Raw genomic sequence first — 26,959 nt, 5'->3', positions numbered from 1 at the left:
CATTGCTCCACATTGTTTCTACCTGGGTTCCCATTTCCCCCCCCCCTCCCCCCCCGCCATATTAATTTAAACCCTCCACAATAGCATCAGCAAACAATCCTCCTCAGACATGGATCCCAGTTCTGCACAGGAGTAGACCATCTGGTTTGTACATTTCATACCTCCCTCAGAGCCAGTTCCAATGCCCCAGGAATCTGAAATCTCCCTCTAGCACCACTGCTCAAGCCACATATTCATCCTACTATTCCTTCTCTGACTAGCATGTGACACAGGTCTTGATCTTTAAGGTCCTACTTTTTAATTTGTATCCTAGCTTCTTAAATTTGGCTTGTAGGGTCTAATCCATTTTTTCTTATATTGTTGGTACTTGCATACTCCATGACAACAAGCCGTTCACTCTCCCCTTTCAGAATGCCCTACAGTCGCTCTGAGACAACACTGACCCTTGCATCTGGGAGGTAACACACTAACCAGGAGTCCCGATTGTGGCCACAGAAGCCCCTTTCTATTCCCCTTCCCCTGGAATCCTCAACCACTACAGCTCCACCACTCTTTTTTCTTCCCTCCTATGCAGCAGAGCTACCCAAGGTGCAATAATACAGCACGGTAACAGGCTATTTTGGCCCACGAGCCCATGCTGCCCAATTACACCCAATTGGCATTCAACCAGGGTACGTTCTGAATGGTGGGAGGAAACCAGAGCAGCTGGGAAAGTCTTTGCAGACACAGGGAGAACGTACAAACTCCTTAAAGACAGCGCAGCATTTGAATCCCGCTCCCAATTGTACCCCGGGTACATTTCAATCAGTGGGAGGAAACCAGAACCCCCAAGGAAATCCCATTCAGACACAGGGAGAATGTACAAACTCCTTAGAGACAGTGCAGGATTCAAACCCCAGTCTCTATCACTGGCACTGTAATGGCGTTGCGCTAACTACAACGCAAACCGTGCGGCCTTAATCTTAGTTACTGCTCCTTTGCCCTGATGAACCATCTCCCCCAACAGTATCTAAAGCGGTACATCTGTTTTGAATAGAAATGATTGCAGGGGTCTCATGCCCTACATTGCCGCCACAACATTGCCAGTTGGCCACCCATTCCTTGGGGCCCTTAAACTGCGATTGACCATCTCATATGACATGTTATCCACAGTGTTCTCAGCATAACATTCTTGAGTTCCTCCATTGCTTAGGAGTATAACCAGGGTTATGCACTCATCTGCATGACAAAAAAAACTTTGAAGATAAAGCTTAAATAGCTTTCGAAATAGAACTCAAATTTCCTCTCAACTTGTGTTGTTCACCTCCTCGCATAATCCCAGTACTCACCAAAGCCCACACTTGAACAAAACCCTGCCCTCATTTTATATTCACCTGAAACTAACTACTGAGGGTCATTTCTCTTTTCCACCTCTACTCTACCTCCTCCTCTCTCCTGACTGTGTCTCCTATGGAACGATGACTAGCTCTCACCTCACTATTGAAAGATTTGAGGGTTGTGAAGATTTTCCAGGAAGCTGTGAATGTGCTGGAATAACACTTCTCAACCCGTGGCTGTGGACAAAAAACAATCCTAAAAATTCTCACTAGATTTTCCTTCTAAAACAAAAGAACAATTCTGCCAATGGTCTGGGGTGGGACTTCAGCTCATCAGCCCCCATTTTCTCTTCTTCCCTCTGAAAACTAGCAGTTTGTTGGTTTGTTTTCAACCTTTTTCTTTCCACTCACATATCACCTTAAGAAATCACCTTACTAATCACAGAGCACCTATGACATCTTGTGCCACAGAGTGTCATAAGACAATTAACTAAACTGATCATTATACGTAAATGTAACTCCCTGTTTGGGAGCAGACTGGCTAATCTATATTTTCCTTTGTTTTCATTTCCAGAATACCAAGTTGTACTTAGTACCACATCCCCAGCCCGATGAAGACTTTATACATTTTCCATATTTCTTTTGGATGTTGTACAGTGTATCTCAATATATTTTTTCCTTTTCCGACATTGAAAATGTACCTCCCTACTTCGCCATCACATAACTATCCTACAGGTTTGTTTAGACAGTCCTACGGCCAAAAGGACATGACTGGTGTTACTTCCTCATGTGGTTTCATCTCAGCAAATTCAGTGCTGTTCTCTTGCATACAAAACCCACATTGTATCATCAACATACAGCACAGAAGCAGGCCCTTTGATCCATCAAGTACTAATCCACACTAATCACTTTTGCCTGCACTTCATTTGTAGCCTTCTATATCTTGGTGATTCAAGGGCTGATCTAGATGCTATTTAAATGTTGTAAAGTCTCGGCCTCCACACCCTCGCAGGCGGTGCGCTGTAAATTCCTATTGGCCTCAAGGTGAAAAACCCTCTAAACTTCCTACTCCTTAAACACTTAGGCTATGGGCATAGTTACTTATCTTAGTCCTCAGAATTTTCCTCACCTCTAACAGGTCCCCTGCTTTGTCTTCTTTGCTCCAGGGAAAATGACCTACCTATCCATATTTGAGACTCTCCATTTTTGGCAACATCCCAGTGAATTTCTTTGTACCCTCTCCAGAGCAATTAAGGCCTTTAGATACTGCAGGAACATGTAAATATTCCATATGTACCTCTACAAATATTTAATAAGCTGCAGCACAACTTTCCTGCTTTTGCATTCTACATCCTGGCTAACGAAGACGAGCATCAAATGGGTTGGCACAGTTGTTGGTGCCACACTGTAATAGCGCCAGCAATTGGGAGCGGGATTCAAACGCTGTGCTGTCTTTAAGGAGTTTGTACGTTCTCCCTGCGTCTGCAAAGACTTTCCCAGCTGCTCTGGTTTCCTCCCACCATTCAGAACGTACCCTGGTTGAAGGTCAATTGGGTGTAATTGGGCAGTACAGGCTTGTGGGCCTGTTACCATGCTGTATGACTAAATTAATTTTAAAAATATTATATTTATTACATCGAATGAGAGTGTCACTTGTAAACTCTTCTGCTCATGTCAACTAGGTGTAAAGACCAGCTTTCTGTTAGCCTTTTCAATTCTGACCTGTACTTTCTGTAACTTAATGTATTTTGGAAACATAAAATTCTGCTCTCTTTACTTTCAAACCCTCACTGGAGCTCCCCATTCAGAAGGCTGTCCCTATCGTTCTATTTACCAATATCCTTATCACAAATCTACCACCGTAGGAACAGCCTTTTGAATACCAGTGTAAACCAGGTGATTTCAGTTGTTTCTTTGAAGAATTCTGTATGACTTGTTAGTTAGGACCAGCCTATTCGTAATCCTTTGGTCCTGATTAATTTTAGTTCCTTTCGACGACAGTGACACATTTCATCTATAAATGCTTCCTTACCTTTGCATGATCCAGATTTGTACCCGAAATAGGAGAGAGACTTTGCTCTTGCCCCTTCCGAAATCTGGACTCAGGATAACATAACAATTAGTGCTGTGTAATGAAGTGCCAAAATCAATAAGTTGCTTAGGTAGCTAACTCGTTAATAATTAGCATATGTGATGAAGTGCCAATATTAACTAGCTTGGTTGGGTTGAAAGACCTTTTTCTGTGCTGTAAAACTCCATGTCTCACTTGGCCTTTTCACATTGGAAACCTGCTAAAATGGCGTGTGAATCCCAATCGGGTCATTCACACTGAACCAATAAAAACCCGTTCAGTATACCCTTTCACATTACCTCCCTGGTACTGTGGAGCAAAGGGGACCTCCAGCTCTGACATCCTTAGTGATTTATTGCATATGCACAGGACAGTGAAATCGTAGTGGGAATAAAGCATATACGTGCACTATTTGTAAAAGTGCGTGGGAAAATCTACTGCAAACATTGATCGAAAGAAGAGGATTTCAAACTTTTTCTTTCCACTCATATACCACCTTTAGTAATCCCTATTCTACCTATCGTTGGGGCTGCTGTGGGTTGTCAATGGGGGAGTGGAGCGGTGGGCTTCAGACTGTTCAAACTGAGGACAAATCCACAGACTACCTCACAATCTGGCAGACTTAGTGTCAAATCTTTGCGCTTTGTGATTACCCTCACAATCTGGCAGACCTAGTGTCAAATATAGGTCCCTGAGCCTACAGGTGACCCTCTCATGTAATGAGCCACCCTTCATCATGCCTGTTTTGCGGTCTTCTTGGCGACCCTGATCAAGAGGTGCTCCCGCACCTCCTGATCCTCCAATTCGCCACCATTATCATTAGATCACTACTAATTCCCACTCCTGCAACGCTAGAACCACTGTTCCTGCCTTCACCACCACTCCAAACTGGCTAACTATCTTGGCAGGAGGTCGCACACACGCAACAAATGTCATCAATGCGTCACTGATAGGACCCAGCAAACCGGGTCGCCTGTTCTCACAGGAGCTGATTAGGTGGTTGAGGCCCGGGTCGAAATGGAGCCCCCATACAGGTTTGGGAGCATTCACACTGGGAGGTGAACTACTAAATTGCTGTTTAATTCCCGTTTTCAAGCGCCAGTGTGAAAGGGGCTTGTGAGTGAGAGGGAGATTTGTACCATGCATCCTGACATGATGCCATGTATTTTGCAGATCATAATTTTATATGATAGGGAAGTAACTGAGATCTGTGTTTCGCTGTAGATCGCATCAAATGGAAAATCTGAAAGGGCTGAAGTTAGAATTGGTCTTTTTAAAGTTTTTATTTCTTCTGCAGTTTTGGGCAGTGGATATAGGGGTGAAGATAAAGAGCAGACTCTGGAAATCTGAGATACAAATCACAAATGCTACACGCACTTAGTAGGTCAGTCAGGGTCTATGGAGGTAAGAGAAAGAGGTGAAAACTCTGTCACTCTGTTTCTCAATCCACAAGTTCTTCTTGGTGTGCTGGATGTTCCCAACGTTTCCTGTGGCGACAGGGAGGCAGGAGCCTGATTTGCCTTTTGGCACGCAGATCCAAATGCAGGTCCCCAGTGGGCTGGTCACCTTGGAGAGCATCACTCATGTAGTCTTTACAAGCCATAATTGGGAGTGGGAATGACTGTACCCTGGAAATTCCCCCTTTCACAGCCTGACACACAATGGCATCAAGAAACTGGCCATGGATTATAGATCTAATTAGTTACACTTTGGGTAAATAATCCCTGCAGATGTGGAGTAACTTTTAACCAAGCTTTTCCAACCTGATGCAAGGATATAGTGCAGGAGAAAAATTTAAAAGCAAACTCGGGACCAATAAATTTTAGATGGTTTGTCTAAATGCTTTGTTCTCACTCCTCAGAGAGCTTTGAATGGGGATATTACAGATGCCCTTCGAGCTGTAGCAGGAGCTGACAACGTTTCCACGTCAATTGCATTGAGGGAGCAGCATGGAAGAGATGAATCCTACCACAGGTAGGAGTTTGGGCTCATATCGGAAAAGAGGGCCTCTTAAATCATCTCACTTGAATTTGTAAATTGAAATGTTTATGATTACTGGGAAGACATATTCTCTGTGTGTTGATACAACTGCTTAAAGATTGAAAATGCCCAAAGTCAATTCATAATTAGAGTTATCAAGTGGGTGCAAAATATCTCTGTTCTTCCATATTGTTAAGAATCCTGTCATTTATCAATATATGATTATAACTGTAATGGGGAATGCTGCTTTTCCCATGAGACTTATCAGGATATAGCACGATGGTCAGGAATCATTCACCCATCTCTGCCCTGGTCAATTCTATGTAAGAATTGATCATGTTCACTTTCTGGTTTTACCCCAAACTCTTCCAGTTTCCCTTTTCAAGCAAAAAATAAACCACAGGTGGGTCAGATAGCATCTGCTGAGTGGGGGGGAGAGGGGTATAAGAGAGAGTCAATGTTTTGGATTGAGACCCTACCTCAGGACAGGTCTGGCTTCCAGAGCCTACATGTGTGTCAGTTTGGGTCAGCTTACGCTCACACCCTGATAAAGCATTGGGGATGGGCTGGTCTACAGCTTATCTAGGTCAAGGTGAGGTGTTCAATGTTACAGCCTGTGGCCCCTTTTCTGTCAATGTGCAGCACAGGAAACGTCTCAGGTTAGATCGGAAACAGATAAAATTGCAAGTGTTTGGGTTCAGGTCAAGTTTTAAAATTGCCCTAGAGTTGCCCTTTACACAGAGGCACATATGGAGATATCACCCTCTGCATTCCAGAAAGATTAATACTTCCTCTCCAAGATAGAGCATTTAAAAAAAAAGCAAATTTAAAAATAATGCAATAAATTAATTTCTTAAATATATCCTGCAACAAAGCCAATTGTTACTAACTACCCCTGTTTGTGTAGTTTGTTTATTTGACTTTAATTCACTGAGAACTTTCTTGTTCATGACATTTTGAGACTTAGAGAATATTTTTTTCTTCTGCTCAACAAATTGTGACCTGAGGACAGTGGAAGTAGATTACATGATTTTACATTTACATTTAGATATACAACATGATAACAGGCCCTTCTAACCCATGAACCCTCGCCACCCAAATGCTCCAAAAACCTACAACGCCTGTTTGTTTTGAAGTGTAAGAACAAACCAGAGCACCTGGAAAAAAATCCATGCAGACGCTAGGAAAGTGTACAAACTCCTTACAGTCAGCACCCAGGTCGCCGGCGCTATAATAGCGTTACACTAACCATGCCTTCCATGCCACTTTGGAGCTACAAAGGATAAGAGGTGACTTAATAGAGGTATATAAGATTACATATGAGGGGCTTAAATAGGGTGGACAGCCAGAACCTTTTTCCCAAGGTGACAATAGCAAATACCAGAGGACATCAGATTCAAGTCTTTTTTTACACACAGAAAGGGGTGGGTGCCTGGGACGCACTGTTAGGGAGTGATGGGACATTCAAAAGACTTTTAGATGGATGTCAGAAAAATAGAGGGTTATGGGTGTGAGAGGGGGAAAAATTGGATTGTTGTAGAGTAGGTCTACTACATAGGTTGGTACAACATCTTGGCTGAAGGGTCTGTACTGTGCCGTAATGTTCTATGTAAACACATGTTGGGACAATCCTTTTGTTAGTATTCTGGTTCTGCACAAAGTATGAAACAAGAGCTTTGTTTACCTTGTACATCTACCATTGATGTGGAGTTTCCTGGTTGGCAATGGTTGTTGAGTGTACCCGGTGACACCAGGTCTGAGATACAATTCATTGAAGTTACGTGTTTCAGAAGTATCAAAAGACGGATAGTCTTTTGTCTATTGGAATCTGGTCTACGCTGGACAGATGAAAAATATTTTTTTTAATCTTAGTAAGAATCTAAAAGAAGACTTGATGGAATTCATTCAGCCATGTGCCAAACAGACCTAGCATTCATTTGGCCATACTTGTCATTGAGCCAATGAATCTCAGGATTGTATGTGATGTCATGTATGTACTCTGACAATAAATCTGAAATCTAAATCTAAATCAGTGTGACTGAAACAGCTCTGTGTATGCAAAAACTGCCTGCTTCAATACAGCAGCCTTGGTGTTGCACTAGCTCTGAGGGGCTTTGTGTGATCCCAAAATTGTGAAAGGTGGTGAATGACTCCAAGTCCTTTCTCTCATTTTTCTAAAAGCCCCAGAAGCCTGGAAAAGTGTTTTCTCAGCTGAAAGAATGGGAAACTGTAGATGCTGGAGTCTGGAGCAAAATACCCCAAAACCTTTGGAGGAACTCAGCATGTTGAGCAGCATCTGGGGGGTGAGGGCCGGAAGAATCATCAACCTTTTGTGTCGTGACCCTGTGTTAGGTATGATTTTTAGACTGCAGGCATGTAACGGCACAGTCAAGGAATTTTGTAAACGGGCAGACTAAAAAAAACTGTGCAGGAATGTTGTGTCAATTCCTGCGCCACGATTTATCCTGCAGGACCCTACAAGTTTTTGGAGGAAGCCTGCAGTGTAAATCGTATCAGAAAAATTTGTTGATGGTCATCCACTCCACTGGACGTCCAATCCCCGGGACTGTTGCACTCAGGTACTTGCAGTTTAAAAAAGGCACCCAGTGTGAATGGCCACTTGGGCAGTAAGTTATGTTAATTTTTTTTCCGCTATTTTCCCAACCTTGCAGTCTAAAAACCCGAAGTTTTGAGAGTGAATTCTGTGGACTGTGGTTTTGGACTGACTTACTTGACCAGACTGACCTTGGATTTTGGGGATTTTTCCTTTTTATGTTTTTGACTAATGGGCACAGACTGTAATGGTCTGGGGTTTTTTTACACATACACACGTTTTTATAAATAATCTCTGTATATTTACTTTTGGAGGTTTTGTGAGTGAGGAAATAGGTTTGGTAGGTCTCAAAGGCACGGATTCTGAACACAGTTTTGATGGGGAAGTATTTACAGAAGGCAAGTGTGGGAAATGGTGATGCGCGGGCGGGCGGACACACACACACACACACACACACACACACACACACACACACACACACACACACACACACAGAGTTTACAGCAGCTGGGGAAAGAAATAGCAGACAATTAATAACGAGCGTTAGGAAAATAGTGTGGAAATAAAATATACACACAGACAATGAACTGGTACATACAATGATAAAGGAAAAATCACTACAATGCCCCACCACCCCTTGACTCTATGCTACAAGGGAACTAATTAACCGCTCCCAACTCTTTTAACAGTGCACATCTTACCAACAGTTTCTCCAGCACCCTTCTACATTTCTAGGCCTGGAGTGAAGCAGGGTGGTCCCACGCTAGCAAAGAGAGAGAACAAAGAACACATGACACCTTTATAGTGCTGGAGGTTCCAGCCTAGATCATTTACAGGGAACCAATGGCTTGGTGCCAGAAGGGTTAATCCAATTTCAACAGCCCAAGGCCAAGTACAGGCAGGCTGGACAGTGCAGTCCAGGTAATTTACATGCGACCAACAGCAAAGTGTGCATTAATAGGTGGGGTGGAACCAAACCTTGTTTGGCAGCTGGTATATCCTCTGACTAGGTAGGGGGCAGCCCTCACAACCCTTCCCAATACGAGGCATATAGTGGGGTAAATTTGGGTAAAATATTGTATTGTTAATAGTTATTAATAAATATAGATTAAAATTTAACCCTTTTGTTTTATGCCCTCTATTGTTGCTGGTTTGGGACATAATAGTAGGTATGGGGAAAGGGGACAAAATGGTAGGAATATACGTGGATCAAAAGAAGGGAGGAACACAGGAGGTAAGAGCTGAGTGAAACTAGAAAATTCAGCGATCATACTATTGGGTCGTAGACTACTCAGGCAGAATATGTAGTGTTGTTCTAGATTGCATTGAGCCTCACCCTGCTGGATGAAAGGATATGGATGGACAGGTGTGGGAATGGGAAGGGGAGATGAAATGGCAGGTTACCAGAGATGACCATTGTGGACAAATCGATAGTCTAGTCTGCTCTTGGTCCCACTGTTTTTTTTAAAAAAGCAGGGCTGATAGAACTGCTGCAATGGAGTTTTGCCTCTGGTGTAAACCGGGGAAAGTGGGGAGTGGAGACACAGCACTCCTGCAGGATCCAACCATCCAGTCAAACTGCTGTCTGCTTCATACAGGCTATGAATGGCCCATTGAAGGAGCTGATGGTAGTCTTATTTAAAATCCCATGACCACGGTGTCTGTACCCAACATGGCGGCGCCTATGATTGGCAGCAGCCACGAGAGGTTGCAGGCTCCAGGGAAGCGGAGGACTGATGCAGGGCACCAAAAAATGGGGAGAACACCCTTCTTCACCCCACTGTCTGAGAAGGAGAAGCAGAGGAGATGACCCACGGATGGTGACCATGGCAGTGGACCAGTGAGGGGTTCTGTGGACTGCTGGAGACTGGCTCGAAGCTGGCACTGGTTTGAATTGGACTCTGTGTGGCTGCAGAGGCTATGGGAACACTGGGTGACTAAGGGGAATTCTCTTTTGCTTCTGTTTCTCTGACTGCACTTCAAGCAATTTCTGCTGATGGAGAATCTGTCTGCCTTATAACAGACAAAAGCAATTTTATGTAATGTGACAATTTATTGTCATGTAATATTTTTATTACATGACAATAAATAGAATCTTGATGTTGATGAAACCACATCAGGGGCACAAAATATTTGAATCATTGCGTCACCTGGAAGGGCTGTTTAGGTGCCTGAATGCTAGTGAGAAAGGGGGTATAAAAATAAGTTTTGCATCTCCTACAGTTGTCAGGGCCAGGGAAGAGACAGTGGGCAGTCACAGAGAGAGGAGAGGAGAGGAAAGGGAAGATGAGGCTAGAGGTGGGATCCACAACAGCTGGTAGAAATGATGAAGGTTGATGTTGCCACATGTGGAGGCTGGTAGAATTAAAGGTGAGGACTAGAGGAACTTGTGTTGGGGGTTTGGAGTTAACAGCAGAAGTTTGAGGAATGGAGGAAATGTGAGGAGGGGCTTCATCAACCACAGAAAGGCATGTTTCTGAAAGAAAGAGGGCATTTCCAATGTCCTTGAGTGCTTTACCTTGAGAGCAGATGCAGTGGGGGTTGGGAGTAGGATGTCAGGCTCAGAGTGGTGGATTAGCCATTAGGCTGAGCAGGCTGAAGCCTAGGGGCCCAGAAGGTAAAGGGGCCCATCACAACCACTGGTACACCAATATAACCACTTGTCAATATGGGCTTGCATTAGTCCTGGGTCCACCTGTCAATCAAGAGTCAGGAATTTTAGGGCACTTGGTCTTTTGAAAAGTGACTGGGGCGAACATCACAGAACACCAAACAGTGCAGCAGCCAGATTCATGGCCGCCAGAAATACGAGAATGCACCTTATCTCCACTGAAGGAGCATGCATGGTGTTCTCTAACACCTCAACTCTGCGTGGGTGAAGCTGGTGACTGCGGGCCAGAGGCACCGTGCTGTTGTGACATGCGCAGTGGGTTCTTGGAGCTGGCAGCATCAGCATGAAGATTTGTGGCATGTGCGAGGAGGGGGCTCCGAAGGGGGCAACCTGTCACCTGCGGTAGTAAGTGAACAATGGGAGGTGTGCGCTGCCGGCAGTGTCTGACTGGTGGCCGGTATTGCTGAAGGAAAGTCCAATAGCGAGTGGTGCCTGGGTGGCAAGACCCTCGCTGGGGAGCAAGAGGCGGCAGGGGTGACCTGGACCGCATTGGGGAGCAAGGAGCGGTGGTGGTAGCCAGGGAGGCCTGTGGCAGGGCAAGGTCAGTGGGGGGGGGGGGGGGGGCGCTTACTAAAGCTCAGCCTAAGGCCTGGGTGATAGTTAATCCGCTACTGGTCAGGCTAAGCAGACAAATGGGCACAGTGAGATTCCGTGGCTCATTCTGGATCTTCAGTTCTTATGATCTGAAGCACTTGTCAAACAACAAAGTAATGAGAAGTCTCAGCGTGCTTTGGGGTGAAGCCAACAAAATTGAAGATGAGCAAATGATGGGAAATCTAATATATATTTGTGCATGTATGATTGTTTGTTTCTCTGTTCTTCAGGCAAATCAATATAGGGCACTTTAGAAATGTCCAAGGAGGTTCAGTAAGGGTAACATTTGATGATGAATGTCATGACCTCATTGAATTTAATCTTTAAAGTTCAAAACAAAAAGCATGTGGCCACACCCAGTTCAGTATGAGCCCCAAAAAAGCAAAGCAACATTGACAGAAGCTCTTCACAAACCCAGAGACGGCAGAGGAACATCAGTCTCGCCCTTCACTGTTGATGCTTCCGGTCATGCAAGGAGCAGGCAGCAGGAAACAGAACATCAACGCCAGGCCTACCCCAGTGCTCAGGCCTCCAGACAAACAAGGGACAGGAAGCAGGAAACTGAGGAACAACGCCAAGCCCACCTCAGTGCTGATGCCGCCAGCATTCCATGTTTTAACCATGTAGTCAACAACTGACTGTTTTATTTCCTGGGCAACCCAAGATATCCTACCAATATTAGGATAATTGCAGAGAGATGATAAGACTGGGGTGGCAGATTGTGTTCGACAGACATCAGTACTGGGTATAGATTAATGGGTGATCATTGGAGATCGGAATTAAAGGTTACTTCCTTTTAATTGAATAGTTATCAACATATTTCACTGATTAATTGTTACTATTGATTAATGTGTCTAGTCTTTGGAATATTGATCTGAACTCATGAGTTCTTAACATGTTTCTTTGCAAATGAAGATGCAAACCTCCAGATGTTGTGGTGTGGCCACAGAACGTGGAGCAGGTCAGCAAATTGGCTGCAATCTGTTGGGCAAACAATCTTCCCATCATTCCTTTTGGTACAAGCACAGGAATGGAAGGAGGCGTCGCTGCCATGAAGGTAGGTACCATTACGTTAACATGATAGAACCTTGTATGATATGGATCCAAACAGGGCAAACTTTTAAGGCGTGAGGGGCAGCTGACTGCAGAAGGTTAGGAAATCACAGTAAAAGACAGTCAACTGACAATGGCTTACATTTAATGAATGAATATATGGTTTACTGAAAAGGTATGTTACATTAAAGCATGAAATTCCAGTGGAAAACAAAAAAAGTTAAAGATAATGAAAAGATCTGTAATATTGTCACAAAGAGCAGCAAACCTGAGCTTTGGAAGAAACCAAAAATTCAGCAAAGAGGACTGAAATGTTAAAGAAGGGAATGCTGAAGACAAAACCAAGCAGAAAAAAAGACTGCACTATTCGAGATATCATACACTGGATCAAACACCTCTGGTTTTCCCTTCCTGAAATTAGCAATCAGCTCTTTGGTTTTGGTGACATTGAGTGCACCATTCAGCCGCGTTTTCAATCTCCCTCCTTTATGCTAACTCATCCCCTTCCTTTATACAACCCACTAACGTGGTATGGTTAGCAAATTTATAGATGGTGTTGTCTTACTGAGCCATGCAGTCATAGGTGTCTTGGTGTATTCTGAGGTGGAAGATATACATATATTAAGATGGATAAGTGGTGATTAGGGGATAGTCAACGTGGTTTTGTAAATAGGAGGTCATGTTTCACAAATCTGATTTGAGGTTTTGAAAATGTGACCAAAAAGGTGTTGAGGGCAGAGCTATATATATATAATTATATATTTAATAAGGCATTTGATAAGACTCTGCACTAAGCTGCTCTGGAAGGTTAGATCACATACAATCCAAGGTGAGATAGCTTGATGGATAGAATATTGATGGCTTCAAGGAAGAAAGCAGAGGATGATGGTGGAAGGTTGTTTATCGGTCTAGAGACTTGTTACTAACGTTGTACTGAGCCCATTGCTATTTGTCATCTACAGTATATCAATGTTTTAGGTGAAAACATAAATGGCATGATTCACAAGTTTGCAGATGAAACTAAAGTGTCTGGTATTATAGATAGTGAAGATGGTTGCCAAAGATTCCAGCAGGATCTTAATCGGTTGGGTAGTGGAATGGTGAGTGGAATTTAATACATGTGACATGTGGCATGAGTAGGGCCTATTATGAATGTTAGGGACCTGAGGAGTACTATAGAGCAGAAGGATCTCAGAGTACAGGTATGTAATATCATGAAATTACGTACACAGTTAGATAGGGTTGTCAAAAAGGCTTTAAGCACATTGGCCTTCAGTTAGATTATTGAGTGCACAAGTTGGGAAGTCATGTTGCAGTCATACAAGATGAGAGGCCCCATTTTCAGTTCTCTTTTCAGTAGAGAAGATTTACGAGGATGTTGTCAGGACTTCGGGCCTGAGCTATGATAAGAGGTTAAGCAGTTGAGACTTTATTCTTTGGAGTGCAGGAGAATAAGGGGTAATCTAATAGAGGTAAATAAAGTCATAGCAATAGCTCAGGTGAACTCAGTCTTGCCCAGAGTTGGGGAATTGGAAAATATTAAGACATATACAGTAAAAGTCCATGGTATCCTATCCACATGTTCTAGGAATTCAGGAGGAAAAAGCTTGCCCAACCTGGATGTAAGGGCCCTACCAGATGGCGGAAGGGAGAACAGTTTACATGAGGCGTGTATGGAGTCCTTCTCAATGTTTATTGCCTTTCGCCTGCATTGAGCATTGTAGATGTCCTTCATGGTAGGAAGAGAGCTCCAAATGATCTTTTCTGTTGACTTCACTATCCACTGCAGGGTCTTGCAGTTCAAGGGGTACAGTTTTTAAACCAGTTGCACAGGATGCTCTCGACACAACCTCTGTAGAATGCAGTAAGGATAAAAGGTGGGAGATGTAATTTCCTCAGCCTTTGCAGGAAGTAGAGACAGTGCTGGGTTTTCTTGCTATGGAGCTGGTGTTAAGGAACCAAGTGAGATTCTCCGCCAAGTGCACTCTAAGGAACTTGATACTCTTGATGACCTCAACGGTGGAGTCGTCGATGTAAGGTGAAGTGGGGAGAGATTTAATAGGAACCTAAGCATTATTGTTTTTTAAACATAGAAGGTGGTGGGAGTATGGAAAGGGCTGCTGGAGGAGGTGACGAGGTAGTGAAGGAAATATTTGAACAGATACATGGAAAGGATAGGTTTATAGGGATATGGGCCAAACACAGGCCAATGGGACTAGTGTGGGCAGAACATTTTGGCCATGATCTGGCTCTGTTTTCTTTCTATGATTATGTATGATAATTGGGCTGTAAGATGAGATCGGAGTGATCGGCGTGGTTTAGCTATATCTGTAGGTTTTTTTTAAAGTTTTTTTTAAATTCAGATTTGTTTTTTCTTCTTTTTTGGGGTTTTTTTTCTCTTTTTTCATATATTGTTATTAATTATATCTTTTTTTTAGAGATAGTTCACACCCTAAACTGATCAAAATTTTTTTTTATGATATATTTTTATTCTGTAATATTATTGTTTAATATCTCTGTATTAATTCATTACTTACTATGTATTTTTTTTATATCTCTTTGAACTGTATGTGTTTATAAATTATAATAATAATAAAAATATTGAAAAAAAAACATTTTGGCCAGTGTGGGCATTGGGCTGAAGGGCCTGTTTCCATGTTGTATAAGTTTATGACAAATGGGAATATGGGTGTCACAGGGATAGCCAGAATTTATTGCTCATCCATAATAACCCTTGAATCAATAACCTTTTGACCATTTCAGAGGTCATTAAAAAGTCGTCCATGATGTTTCAAGCCCTGTGACTGCTTGCACTTTTCTATCCTGTAGGTGCTTTCTTCACATTTGCTCCCTCCACCCGTCTCCCCTCTCAAGGATCACAGTGAATTCTCTGACATCTGTGTTGCTTCTTTTCCTGTCAGGGAGGTGTATGCTTTGACCTGAAAAACATGGATAACATCGTGGAGCTAAATGCATTTGACTTTGATGTGACGGTGGAGCCTGGAGTCACCAGAAAAAATCTGAATAGCTACCTTAAAGGCAGTGGTTTCTGGTTTCCAATTGGTGAGTTGGATTGCTTTGTGCCAGTGAAACTGATGCGAGTTTATTGTCATAGAGAGAAGTACAATGTATGAATGAATTGAAATTCTTGCTTGCTGCAGCTACATACCTTTTCTTTCTTTCTTTCTCTTTCTTTGGCTTCGCGGACGAAGATTTATGGAGGGGTAATGTCCACATCAGCTGCAGGCTCGTTTGTGGCTGACAAGTCTGATGCGGGACAGGCAGACACGGTGGCAGCGGTTGCAAGGGAAAATTGGTTGGTTGGGGTGTTGGGTTTTTCCTCCTTTGTCTTTTGTCAGAGGTGGGCTCTGCGGTCTTCTTCAAAGGAGGTTGCTGCCCGCCGAACTGTGAGGCGCCAAGATGCACGGTTTGAGGTGATATCAGCCCATTGGTGGTGGTCAATGTGGCAGGCACCAAGAGATTTCTTTAGGCAGTCCTTGTACCTCTTCTTTGGTGCACCTCTGTCTCGGTGGCCAGTGGAGAGCTCAGCATATAACACGATCTTGGGAAGGCGATGGTCCTCCATTCTGGAGACATGACCTACCCAGCACAGTTGGATCTTCAGCAGCGTGGATTCGATGCTGTCAGCCTCTGCCATCTTGAGTACTTCGATGTTGGCGACACTAGGTATTATTCTATTTAGGAGAATCCTAGCGAAGATTTTGCCTGCAATGGAGAGCAGCGTGATTCCCCTGTAGTTTGAGCAGTCTGATTTCTCGCCTTTGTTTTTGTACAGGGTGATGATGAAGGCATCACGAAGGTCCTGAGGCAGCTTTCCTTGGTCCCAGCAGAGCTTGAAAAACTCATGCAGTTTGGCATGCAGAGTTTTGCCACCAGCCTTCCAGACTTCTGGGGGGGGTTGATTCCATCCATACCTGCTGCTTTGCCACTTTTCAGTTGTTCAATTGCCTTATATGTCTCTTCCCGGTTGAGGACCTCATCCAGCTCTAGCCTTAGGGGCTGTTGAGGGAGCAAGAGAGGAAAAAAAGTAAATGTAAAACAATAAATAACTATTCATAATTGCAGTTGGTGCAGAAAAAAAGGTATGATAATGGTGCTGACAGATCTTTGTTGGTTCTGGACTAGTGTTAGACTGGAGTTGTATGGAGAGGATGAAATATCGGACAGCTGGTGGAATAAAATACTGTTCTTGAACCGAGAGGTCTCAGACTTCAGTACTTTCTGACTCAAAGTAGCAGTGAGGAGAATGGGATGAGGATGATGGGGATCTTTTATGACAGTGGTTCCCAACCTTTTTCTTCCAACTCACAATCCACTTTAAGTATTCCCTATGTCATAGGTGCTTTGTGATTAGTAAAGGATTGCTTAAGGTGGTAGGTGGGTGGAAAGAAATAAATTTGAAAACCACTGTTTTAATCGTGCCTCATTGACTTGTTATGTGCATGGTTTCATAACTCCAAAGGAAATGGGCCAATGACAATTTTTCTCAAGCAAAATATTTTGGTAACAATTGGGTCTAGAGCAGTCGTTCTCAACCTTCCCTTCCCACTAACATTCCACCTTAAGCAATCCCTTACTGATCACAGAGCACCAATGGCATAGAGAATACTTAAAGTGGTCTGTTAGTTAGAAGAAAAAGGTTGGGAACCACTGTTTTATGATGTTGACCCTTGACATCTTGGTTTAATCTGATCTCCACATATCTTGGGGCTGATAATCAGCCACCGAATCCAGTAACAGATTGGATTTTAAACATCATCTAACTTGGCAGATTTATAGACTGACCTGGATTTGCTGGCCAACATTAACTGTCTGCAGGTATCTCTTACTCTCGAACTTGTAATGGAGGAAATTAATTTATGGTTGCATTTCATTGTCATGCAAGGAATTTCCAAGATGATCTTTCTCCAGTACAGATCTTACTACCCCTCTGCACCGCTGACCCCACCCCCCCCCCCCCCCACATGAGGCAATTGAGGTCAAATTACTCAATTTATTGCTGGACAGCAAAATTCTCTTTACAAAAGCAACCAGCATATCAGTATTAGAATAATTTATCACATCATGATACCTGAGGAACCATTGCAATGCAAGGAAAAATTGAACAGATGCATAGATAGGTTCAGATGGATATGGGCCAAACACAGGCAGGTGGGACCAGTGTGGGTGGTCCTGTCTGCAGGGGCAAATATTATTGGGATGCCTGCCTGGTTCTTGCTGTTCGCAATGAAAGGTTTTCAACCGAAACGTCAAGTGTCTATTGGCTTACACGGATGCAGTCTGACCTTCTGAGTTCCTCCAGCATTTTCAAGTCAAGTTTATTGTCATCTGATTGCACAACCTGACGAAGCAGCGTTCTGCACTCATCTATGTAAAATACATAGGTGTACAACCAGACATGATACACATACAGGCAAACAATACATATGCAAGACCAGTATTCAGCGATACAAATAAATTAATAAATAGATGTTGTGTGTTTCTCCAAGTTTCCAGAAGCTGCAAACCTTGTTTGCTCCTGTACAATGAGTTTCGTTACTAAAAGCTTAGATCATCTGGTCTGCAGTGGTTTAAATGTGATCATATGACTTAGGAGCAGAATTTATAACTGATGTATTCTTCCTTTCAACCCCATTCTCCCCATATCTGATGTATTCTTCCTTTCAACCCCATTCTCCCCATATCCTTCAGCACACTTATTAATCAAGAACCTATCAACCTCCACTTTAAATCTACCTATTGACTTGGCCTCCATTGCTGTTTGTGGGAGCGAATTCCACAGATTCACTACCCTCTGGCTGAAGAAACCTCATCTTTATTCGTAAGGGATATCCATTTATTCTGAGGCTGTACCCTCTGGTCTTAGACTCTCCCTCTACTGGGAACATCTCCACATCCTCTCGATCCAATCAAATCGATTAGGATCCCCCTCATCCTAAACTCCAGCCCAGAACCATCAAACAGTCCTCATGCTTTAACCCTCTCATCCCTGGGATCATTCTCGTGAATCTCACCCTCTCCAGCAGGATTCAGTAGCAGTTTATTAGTCTCACCAGTGATGCAGCTGATTACATTGTTGCCACACAGCTCAAGCGACCAGTGTTCAGTGTTCACATGTGCGTGGAATTGGCATGTTCTTCCTGTGACCATGTGTGCTTCCAGGGTGCTCTGCTTTTCTCCCCAATTCAAAAGATATGTAGGAAGGGGTGGGGGGAAAATTAACCAGTTAAAATGTTCCATGCCTGCGTAGGTAGATGATAGAAGTTGATGGGAGTGTCGGGAGAACAATTTGGGGTCAGTATTAGTAGATTTTTGACGGTCAGTGAACGGAGCCTGCTGATTTTAATGTATTTATGAATCCATGTTGCATTGATATTTGCTGAAATGGTTTTTCAGACGGGGGCTGTCATAGGGGTGGTGGATGATTGGAAACTCCTTTTGGGGGATTACTGTGAGAATGGAAACCCATTCAAGGAAGAGGGATAAAGCAAAATGAACTGGTGACTCCTTGCACACTGTCTTTTGTGGCCTAGATCCAGGAGCTGATGCCTCCCTGTGCGGGATGGCTGCAACTAGCGCTTCAGGTACAAATGCGGTGAGATATGGCACAATGAGGGAGAATGTCATAAACTTGGAAGTTGTGCTAGCAGATGGAAGGATCTTGCACACAGCAGGATCCAAGCGGAGATCAAGGTACTGAAAGCCATTAAAATGTTAAAAAGTATAACTTGATAAACAGTACTTTATCTAACTTGGTATTCTATACTCCCCAGAGTTTAAAAGAGTGAAGGATGAGCAGTGATATACAAGATTGAGGGACCTAGATAGGGTGGGTGACAGCACCATTTTACCAAGGCAACAATAGCAAATGCTAGAGGATATCTGTGTAAGGTGAGTGGAAGAAAGTTTAGTGAAGATGACAGAGGTAAGATTTTCACTCAGAAAGTGGTGGGTGTCTAGAATGTATTGCTGGGGATGGTCATAGGGGCTGGTACGATCAGGACAGTCAAAAGATTCTTAGTTAGGCTCATGGATTTAAGAAAAATATAGGGTTATGGGAGTGATTTAAAGAAAAATTAGATTGTTGTGGAGTAGATTTATAGAGGTCAGCACAACATCATGGGCTGAAGGGCGTGTACCTTGCTGTAATATTCTCATGAAATGTACAAACATCTTGTGAAGATGAGGGTCAGACACCTGGCTGACATGTAAAGAGCCAAGGGTCACAGCCTCAGTATAAGGGGTGGGCCATTCAGGATGGAGACGAGTTGACATTTCTTCACCCAGAGGCAAGGAATCATTGGATTTCAGGCGTGGGAACACGGTTGCTAAATGTATTCAAGACAATGGTGGATGGGTTTCTGGATATTAATAGGTGTTAGTGCAGGAAAGTAGTGCAAGTGTAAAGTTTCAGCTGTGCTTGTATTGAATGGTAGAGCAACAGAATGAGCCAGAATGAGCGCTTTTTTTGGTGCTCTTAACATATTAGGAATTAATGTATCTGTGGTACCTTTGGGAAGGATTGAAAATGACCAATGAGAAAACAGGATGCATTAGAGGCTATGTTTCTCCAATGCTTCCCAAGGCCCTCTCATCAGACTCCGAATCAGATGATTTAGAGTCAAGTCCTGCTCTTGAGGGAGGAGCACATGTTCCAGATCCCAATGCAGGATTGACAGTCTGCCCTCGAGGGAAATGCGTTGTAATTCTGCATTTAATGCATAGATCTATACTCTTATAGTATAGCTTTAGAGTTTAAAAGATCACACATTGCTACTTAAAGTATTGGAGATCTCTGTGGCATCTGTCTACTATTTATCAATAGAGCAACATCGAAAATGCAGAGCAGCCTATTTATTATGACAGGCAGTGTGGACCCTTTTTCTATAAATTGCTGCCACGATTCCTGTTTCACACCAGTGACAGAAATTCAGTGCAACACAACTTGAGACATCCTGTTGGCATGACAGAAATATTATATTCCTTCATTTCACTCAATGACTAGGCCAAGGACAGAACAAACTTGGAGTTGAGGCAAGTGTGAGGAAGGAAGAGTGGCATTCGTGGCCTTGATGTATTTAATCCTAATGTGCTTTCAGACAACAAAGTATTAATGTGGAGTTGGTGATATGCAGGAAGGACAGCAGACAGTTCCACAAATGGAAGTATGATGGTGACCAGGGATAAATGTGAAGCAGTCTATTCATGTTCAAGTTAGTGTCATTGGGTCCTATGTCCATCAATAGGGCACTTGTTTTGATGCCTCAGCTGAGGTCAACATCCCTTCAGCATTGCAATAGTGTCTCACTGTTGGGTTTGAAGTTGCCATTAGCCGCACAAACTTGAACATTTCCATCACCTCTCCCACCAAGTGTTTGACCTGTTGACATGTTGAACTGTCTGAATTGAACACCATGACAAAACATTTTCTGCTGTAGGAAGACCTGTGCTGGTTACAACCTGACAAATCTGATGGTTGGTTCGGAAGGAACCCTGGGAATAATCACCAAGGCAACGCTCCGTCTCCATGGAATGCCAGAAGCCATGGTGTCCGCAGTCTGTACATTTCCAACGGTGAAAGCAGCTGTGGACTGCACGGTGCAGGTAATGCAGCATGGCATCCCCATAGCAAGGATAGGTAAGGCAATCCTTTAATATGCAATGTTATTGCCAACACACCTGTTTGGAAGCTGCATACATATAGTTTAGGAGGATCACAAACTGTATGCTGTGTTGCCTGTAGACTGATGCAGTACCAACTCAAAACATAGATCCTGAGTTTAGACTATGTGTTGAGTTGGTAGATTAAACATGATGGAACTGCTGCCTCACAGATCTAGTAACTCGGTTCAGTCCTGACCTTGGGTACCGTCTGGGTGACATTTACACGTTCTACCTGTGACAGTGCGAGTTTCATATGGCTACTCAGGTTTATTTTCACAGCCCAAGGCCATCAGGGTTAATATTTTAATTCGGTGAGTGCAAGAATTGGATGGGGTAAATAAAGTAGGAATACTGTAAGCAGGTGCCTGATGGTCAGCACAAATATGATGGGCTGAAGAACCCATTCCAACACCTCCTCCTCTGACCCCAGGCGCAATCCAGTTAGGGGAGGACTGTGAACAGAAATATTAAATAATACTTATTGAATAGTTTATATTTACTTAATGCACTGCATTTTTTTTACTCTTTAAAAATACTATTAAAAAGGAACCTGGCTATTGGATTCCAGTGTGACGATCAGGTTCTGTGGCCCAGGAGTAGCTGCAGTGTGTACAAGCTGCTGTTGCCTTTCCCTTCTCCCTCAGTTGTAATCAGAACACCGTGTGCATAGATGGCCTTTGATAGCTGTACAACAGGTTTGCTGAGAAAGGTTTGGGGTCTCAGTGCACAACCTTGAGTTGATCCCTTCTTCCCATGTTCAGTTGACTTTTTTTGCATTTCCCTCTTCTTGTTTTGGCCAACAAACGATTGTAGGTCTGAGGTGAGTGTAGACAGGGGGCACAACTGCCGGGGATATTTAATACAAAGATAGAGGACATGGGGTTGTAAGCAGTACAGAAATAAAACAGCAACTATGGAAAAGTTGTGTTAATAAAACCTAACTTTAGCATTGTGTACTTTCTGAACAATTTAAGTTAAAATGGATACGGTAAAACTCCATAGTTAACTCTGCTCTGACACTTCAATATTGTCTTGATGCTAATATGAAGCAGATGTTCTTTTAACTGTAAATTGAAAGCATCCTCTGTACTCTCTTGGCTACTACTCCTTTTCAACCCCTACTCTACCGGCATGTGACGTATCATATTTTTGTTTATTCCCCAGAGTTTCTGGACGATGTGATGATGGATGCTTGCAATAAGTACAGCAATCTGAATTATCCAGTGTTGTCATCCTTGTTCCTGGAGTTTCACGGCACTGAGAAAAACCTGGAAGAGCAGATCCAGATGACAGGTAGGTACAGGACTTCCTCGAGTCAGCGGATGGGCAGTGTTCAAGAACTTTGCTGAGAATTTGAACGAATACTCAGGCTGTCACAGACTTTATCAAAACAGCTGTAGATGAGTGTGTCCCCACCAAATCATTCAGGGTTTTTCCCAACCAGAAACCCTGGATGAACAATGAAATTCGGAACCTGCTGAGAGCCAGATCATAGGCATTTAAGTCCAGAGATCCAGATCAGTACAGCGGGATGCGGAAAGCCATCTCCCAGGCAAAATGGAGATTCCGGGTGAAAATGGAAATAATAGGGGACACCCAGCAGCTGTGGCAGGGCCTAAATGGCATAACTTGATACAAAACCAAATCCAGTAAAATAACAGTCAGCAAAGCTTCTCTCCCAGAGGAATTCGGTAACAGCAAAGAACCACCCCTCCGCACCCCCACTTCCTCCGATGATCTCATTCTGTCTGTATCTGAGGATGACCTGCCTTCAGGAGAGTGAATCCAAGGAAAGCATCTGGCCCAGATGGAGTACCTGGCCAAGTATAAAAGTGCTGATCAACTTACCAAGGTATTCATGGATATCTCAATATCTCACTCTACCCACCTGTTTCAAACAGTGATGAAGTGTTTTGTAAGGCTGGTAATAAAACATATCAGCTCCTGTCTGAGCAGTGACATGGATCCATTCCAGTTTGCATATCGTACAAATAGGTCGATGGCGGATGCCATCTCACGGGGCTCTACACAAAGCACTGGAACACCTGGACAGTAAAGGTGTATACATCAGGATGCTCTTTATTGACTACAGTTCGACATTTAATACCATCTTCCTCTTATAACTGATCAGCAAACTCCAAAACCTGGGAGTTAACACCCTACTGTGTAATTGGATCATGGATTTCCTCACCTCCAGACCACAATCAGTGAGCCCTCTCCCCACAATCTCCATCTGTACCGGAGCACAACAAGAATGTGTTCTGAGCCCCCTGCTCTACTAACTTTATACCTACGACTGTGTCGCCCCGAACAACAATTACACCATCTACAAATTTTCCGAAGATATCACGATAGTGGGATGTAGAAAGGAAGGGGATGAGTTAGCATACAGGATGGAGATTGAAAACTTGGCTGAATGGTCCATCAACAACAACCTTGCACTCAATGTCACCAAAACTAAGGAGCTGATTGTTGACTTCAGGAAATAAAAGCCAGATGTATACAACCAGTGTTCATTGGGGTATCAGAGGTGGAGAGGGTGAGCAAATATAGGTTCTTGGGAGTCACTTCTCGGATGATCTGTCCTGGACCCAACACACCAATGGCATCGTGAAGAAAGCACGTCAGTGCCTCTATTTCCTCAGGAGTTTGCAGAGGTTTGGTATGACACCAGAAACCATGGCAAATTTCTAGAGGTGAGGTGGAAAGTGTGCTGGCTGGCTGCATCACTATCTGGTATGGGAACACCAATACCCCTGAGTGTAAAACCCTCAAAAGGTAGTGGACACAGCCCAGGACACTACAGGCAAAATCCACCCCACTATTGAGAACATCTACACGGAATGCTGCCGTCAGAGAGCAGCAGCAATCATCACAGACCCACACCATCCAGCACACGCTCTGTTCTCACTGCCATCAGGAAATATAGGTATAGGTGCCACAAGATTCACACCACCAGGTTCAGGAACAGCTGTTACCCCTCTACTATCCAAATCCTCAATGACAAAGTTAATCAGAGACTCATTTAAGGACTCTTACTTGTTCACTTCATTGATTTTCTTTGTTCTCTCTGTACTGCACAGTCATTTATTTTACATTCATTATCTGTTTACAGGTTTACACTGTACAGTTTATTTTACATTACCAATTAGGGGTAATTCTGCCACACCCGCAAGTAAAAGGAATCTCAGGGATATATGCATATATGTACTCTGACAATAAACCTGAAATCTGCAGTGTCTCTTTCCATCCAGTCCCACCCTCACTCAATTTCCAAAGAATTTCAGTGGTTTGGTATGACCCCAGAGTCCAGAGTGTAACCCTGATAATCTTCTCATTGTCCCAAGCACACAGCAGGAGGGATCAAGCAGTTATTTTGGCTTCAGTAGAAGGAGCTGACTTGAATATGGAATATTGTGTGCAGTTTTGGTTGCCAAATTATAGGAAGGATATAAACAGAATAGAGAGAGTCCAGAGGAAATTCACAAGAATGTTGCCTGGGTTTCAGGGAAAGTTTAAACAGGCTAGGACTTTATTCCCTGGAGCATAGAAGATTAGGGGTGATTTGATCGAGGTATTTAAAATTATGAGGGGGACAGATAGATAGACAGATATGTGGATAGGCTTTTTCCATGAGAGCCGGGGAGATACAAACAAGAGGACATAGATTGAGATTGAAAGGGGAAAAGTTTAGGGAAAACATGAGGGGGAATTTTTTCACACAGAGGGTGGTGGGTGTGTGGAGTGAGCTTCCAGCCAAAGTGATAGATGTAGGCTCAATTTTAATATTCAAGGAAAAGTTGGAAAGGTATATGGACGAGAGAGGTCATGGGCTGGGTGTGGGTCAATGGAACTAGGTGGGAGAAGGTGCTCAGCATGGACTAGAAGGGTTGAACTGGCCTGTTTCTGTGCTGTCAAAAAAATGTTATATGATGTATATCAGAAACAAAGAGCCTGTCCACAGTGATATCCGTTGTCTCTATTTGTTGAACTGGATATGGAATATGAAAAAAAGCTATATTGTATCTTCTCCAGAATATATTATTAGAAACTTATTGCCTTTCCAAAACCATCTTACCCTCACTATGAGGTGCCATTCATTTACCACTAAAATGTTAAAATGCCGATTATAAATCCTGAAACTTGAAGAGTAGCAAGCAGGAGCAATACACTTGGGCCTTTGCAATTATACCTGATCATCCTTCTCAAGGCTATATACCCAGCAACATGGCCTCGAGAGATTTGCCATCCTCTGAGTGACGCTTCACCTGACATTCAGTGACCCCTTTTTTAGGCACTCCAAATATCCTCCCTTATCCTTTTTCAAACCCTATCAAATGTTTTTAAACTTCCATTTTTAAAAAATTGATCCAATGTCTCCTCAGTCCAAAATCCTGCCAACCCAGCAGTCAGTCTAATGAATCTTTGTTACACTTCCCACTGTTTATCCTTTGAGACAAGGAGCCCAAATGTTGCGCTATGCACGGGCTCAGCAAGGGCCTATATTATATATAGGTGCTCCTCAATTTACGATGGGGTTACGTTCTGGCAGACCCAGCGTAAGTTGAGAAAGAATACCACACATTGTAGTTGCACGCCTTTAAATCCCTCAGAACCCAATGATGCTTGCGACTCCCAGGACCTTTATGACATCAGCTTCCAGGCTGTGGGCTTGCCCTGCACCGGGAGCTCTCACAGTCAGATCTGCCACAACTTGTCCACAACTCCGTAAGTCGTTTCACCTGTTGCGTGGGCGAGCTGCCAAATGACCCCCCCCCCGCCCCAGAATCAGTGTTACAAGGCGTGGAGTCCACGGTCATTTGGGTAGCCAACCTCATCAGTGTGGGGGTGGCACAGTCACAGGGTGTCCCAGGTCTAGGTGTGCCAGCTTGAAACAGTCAATGGTGAAGATCTTCTCATGGTTGCTCACATCAAGGATGCACGTGGTTCTGTCTGACGCACCAACTTTATGGGCCCTCGTACAGCCGCTGGAGTGGAGTCTGGTGCATGTCCTTGCAGACGAGGATATAGTCTCAGTCCCAGAGGTCCTTGGGGACAAAGAAAGGTGTCAGGCCATGGCACAAGGCTGGGACAGGAGCTAGTGTTCCTACCTTTGCTCAAAGTCTTGTGAGCACTGCTGCGAGTGTTTCCTCTGTGCCACGGGTCACTGGCACAAATTCATCTGGAACCGTCAGCGGGGCGTCATATACCAACTCTGCTGAAGACATGGCTAAGTCTTCTTTGGGAGCCATGCGGATGCTAAGAAGTACCCATGGAAGCTTGTTCACCCAATCCAGGACTTGGAGGCTCACCATCAGGGCCAACTTCAGGTGCTGTTAGAAATGCTCTACCAGGCTGTTGGACTGCGGATATTAGGCCATGGTGTGGTGCAGCTGGGTCCCAAGTAACTATGTCAGTGCCGACCATAGGGTGGACAAGAACTGCAATTTCCCCTGTCTGAGGTGATGTTGACAGGCAGGCCTAAACGTGCAACCCAACTTGGAATGAGGGCTCTGGCGTAGGACTCCATGGGCATGTCGGTGAGTGGTATGGTTTCTGGCTACCTGGTGAACCTGTCAACCATGGTGAACAGGTACCTTCCCGTTTCCTCCCCCCCCCAGAGACAGGCAGTGGACTGACATTGTCTACATGTACATGCTCAAACCTCCTGAGTGTTGGCTGGAAGGGTTGAAGGTGGCCCTTCACATTCTTATGGACTTTGGATGTCTGGCAGTGTATGCATGTCCTGGCCCAGTGCCCAACCTACCTGACATGTAGGCCAAACCATGTAGTGCATCAAAAACACAATGCCTTCAAGCGGCTGGAATGATGGGCTGGGGTTTGCCAGTGGACATGTCACAGAGGAGCTTGCTGCCTGTTAGGTCAAGTTACAGGACCGAGAATGCAGTGCAGTAGGCTGGCATTTCTTCATCCAGATGCTGTGCCTCAGTGAGCACTGCATAGTCTAACCTTGGGGACAGGGAATGCACTGAGTAGATGGAGGTGCGAGACAGTGCGTCGGCCACAACATTATT

At 43.8% G+C, this 26,959-nt stretch overlaps 1 protein-coding gene across 2 annotated transcripts in view; it reads left to right on the top strand.

Annotated features, from left to right (window-relative positions):
- Positions 1-26,959, top strand: part of ldhd (lactate dehydrogenase D) — an 86,285-nt gene that overhangs the window by 38,386 nt on the left and 20,940 nt on the right. For both annotated transcript variants that reach the window (XM_069901217.1, XM_069901218.1), the window contains exons 2-7: positions 5,249-5,361; positions 12,102-12,243; positions 15,161-15,302; positions 18,794-18,953; positions 20,699-20,898; positions 22,089-22,217. In XM_069901217.1, the coding sequence (XP_069757318.1) occupies positions 5,249-5,361; positions 12,102-12,243; positions 15,161-15,302; positions 18,794-18,953; positions 20,699-20,898; positions 22,089-22,217 (886 nt within the window). The remainder of the gene's footprint in view (positions 1-5,248; positions 5,362-12,101; positions 12,244-15,160; positions 15,303-18,793; positions 18,954-20,698; positions 20,899-22,088; positions 22,218-26,959) is intronic.

This window comes from Narcine bancroftii, chromosome 10, assembly GCF_036971445.1.
Source record: "Narcine bancroftii isolate sNarBan1 chromosome 10, sNarBan1.hap1, whole genome shotgun sequence".
Taxonomy (NCBI): Eukaryota; Metazoa; Chordata; class Chondrichthyes; order Torpediniformes; family Narcinidae; genus Narcine; species Narcine bancroftii.
The sequence above is the reverse complement of the archived record's forward strand: the minus strand, read 5'-3'. Positions and strand labels throughout refer to the sequence as shown.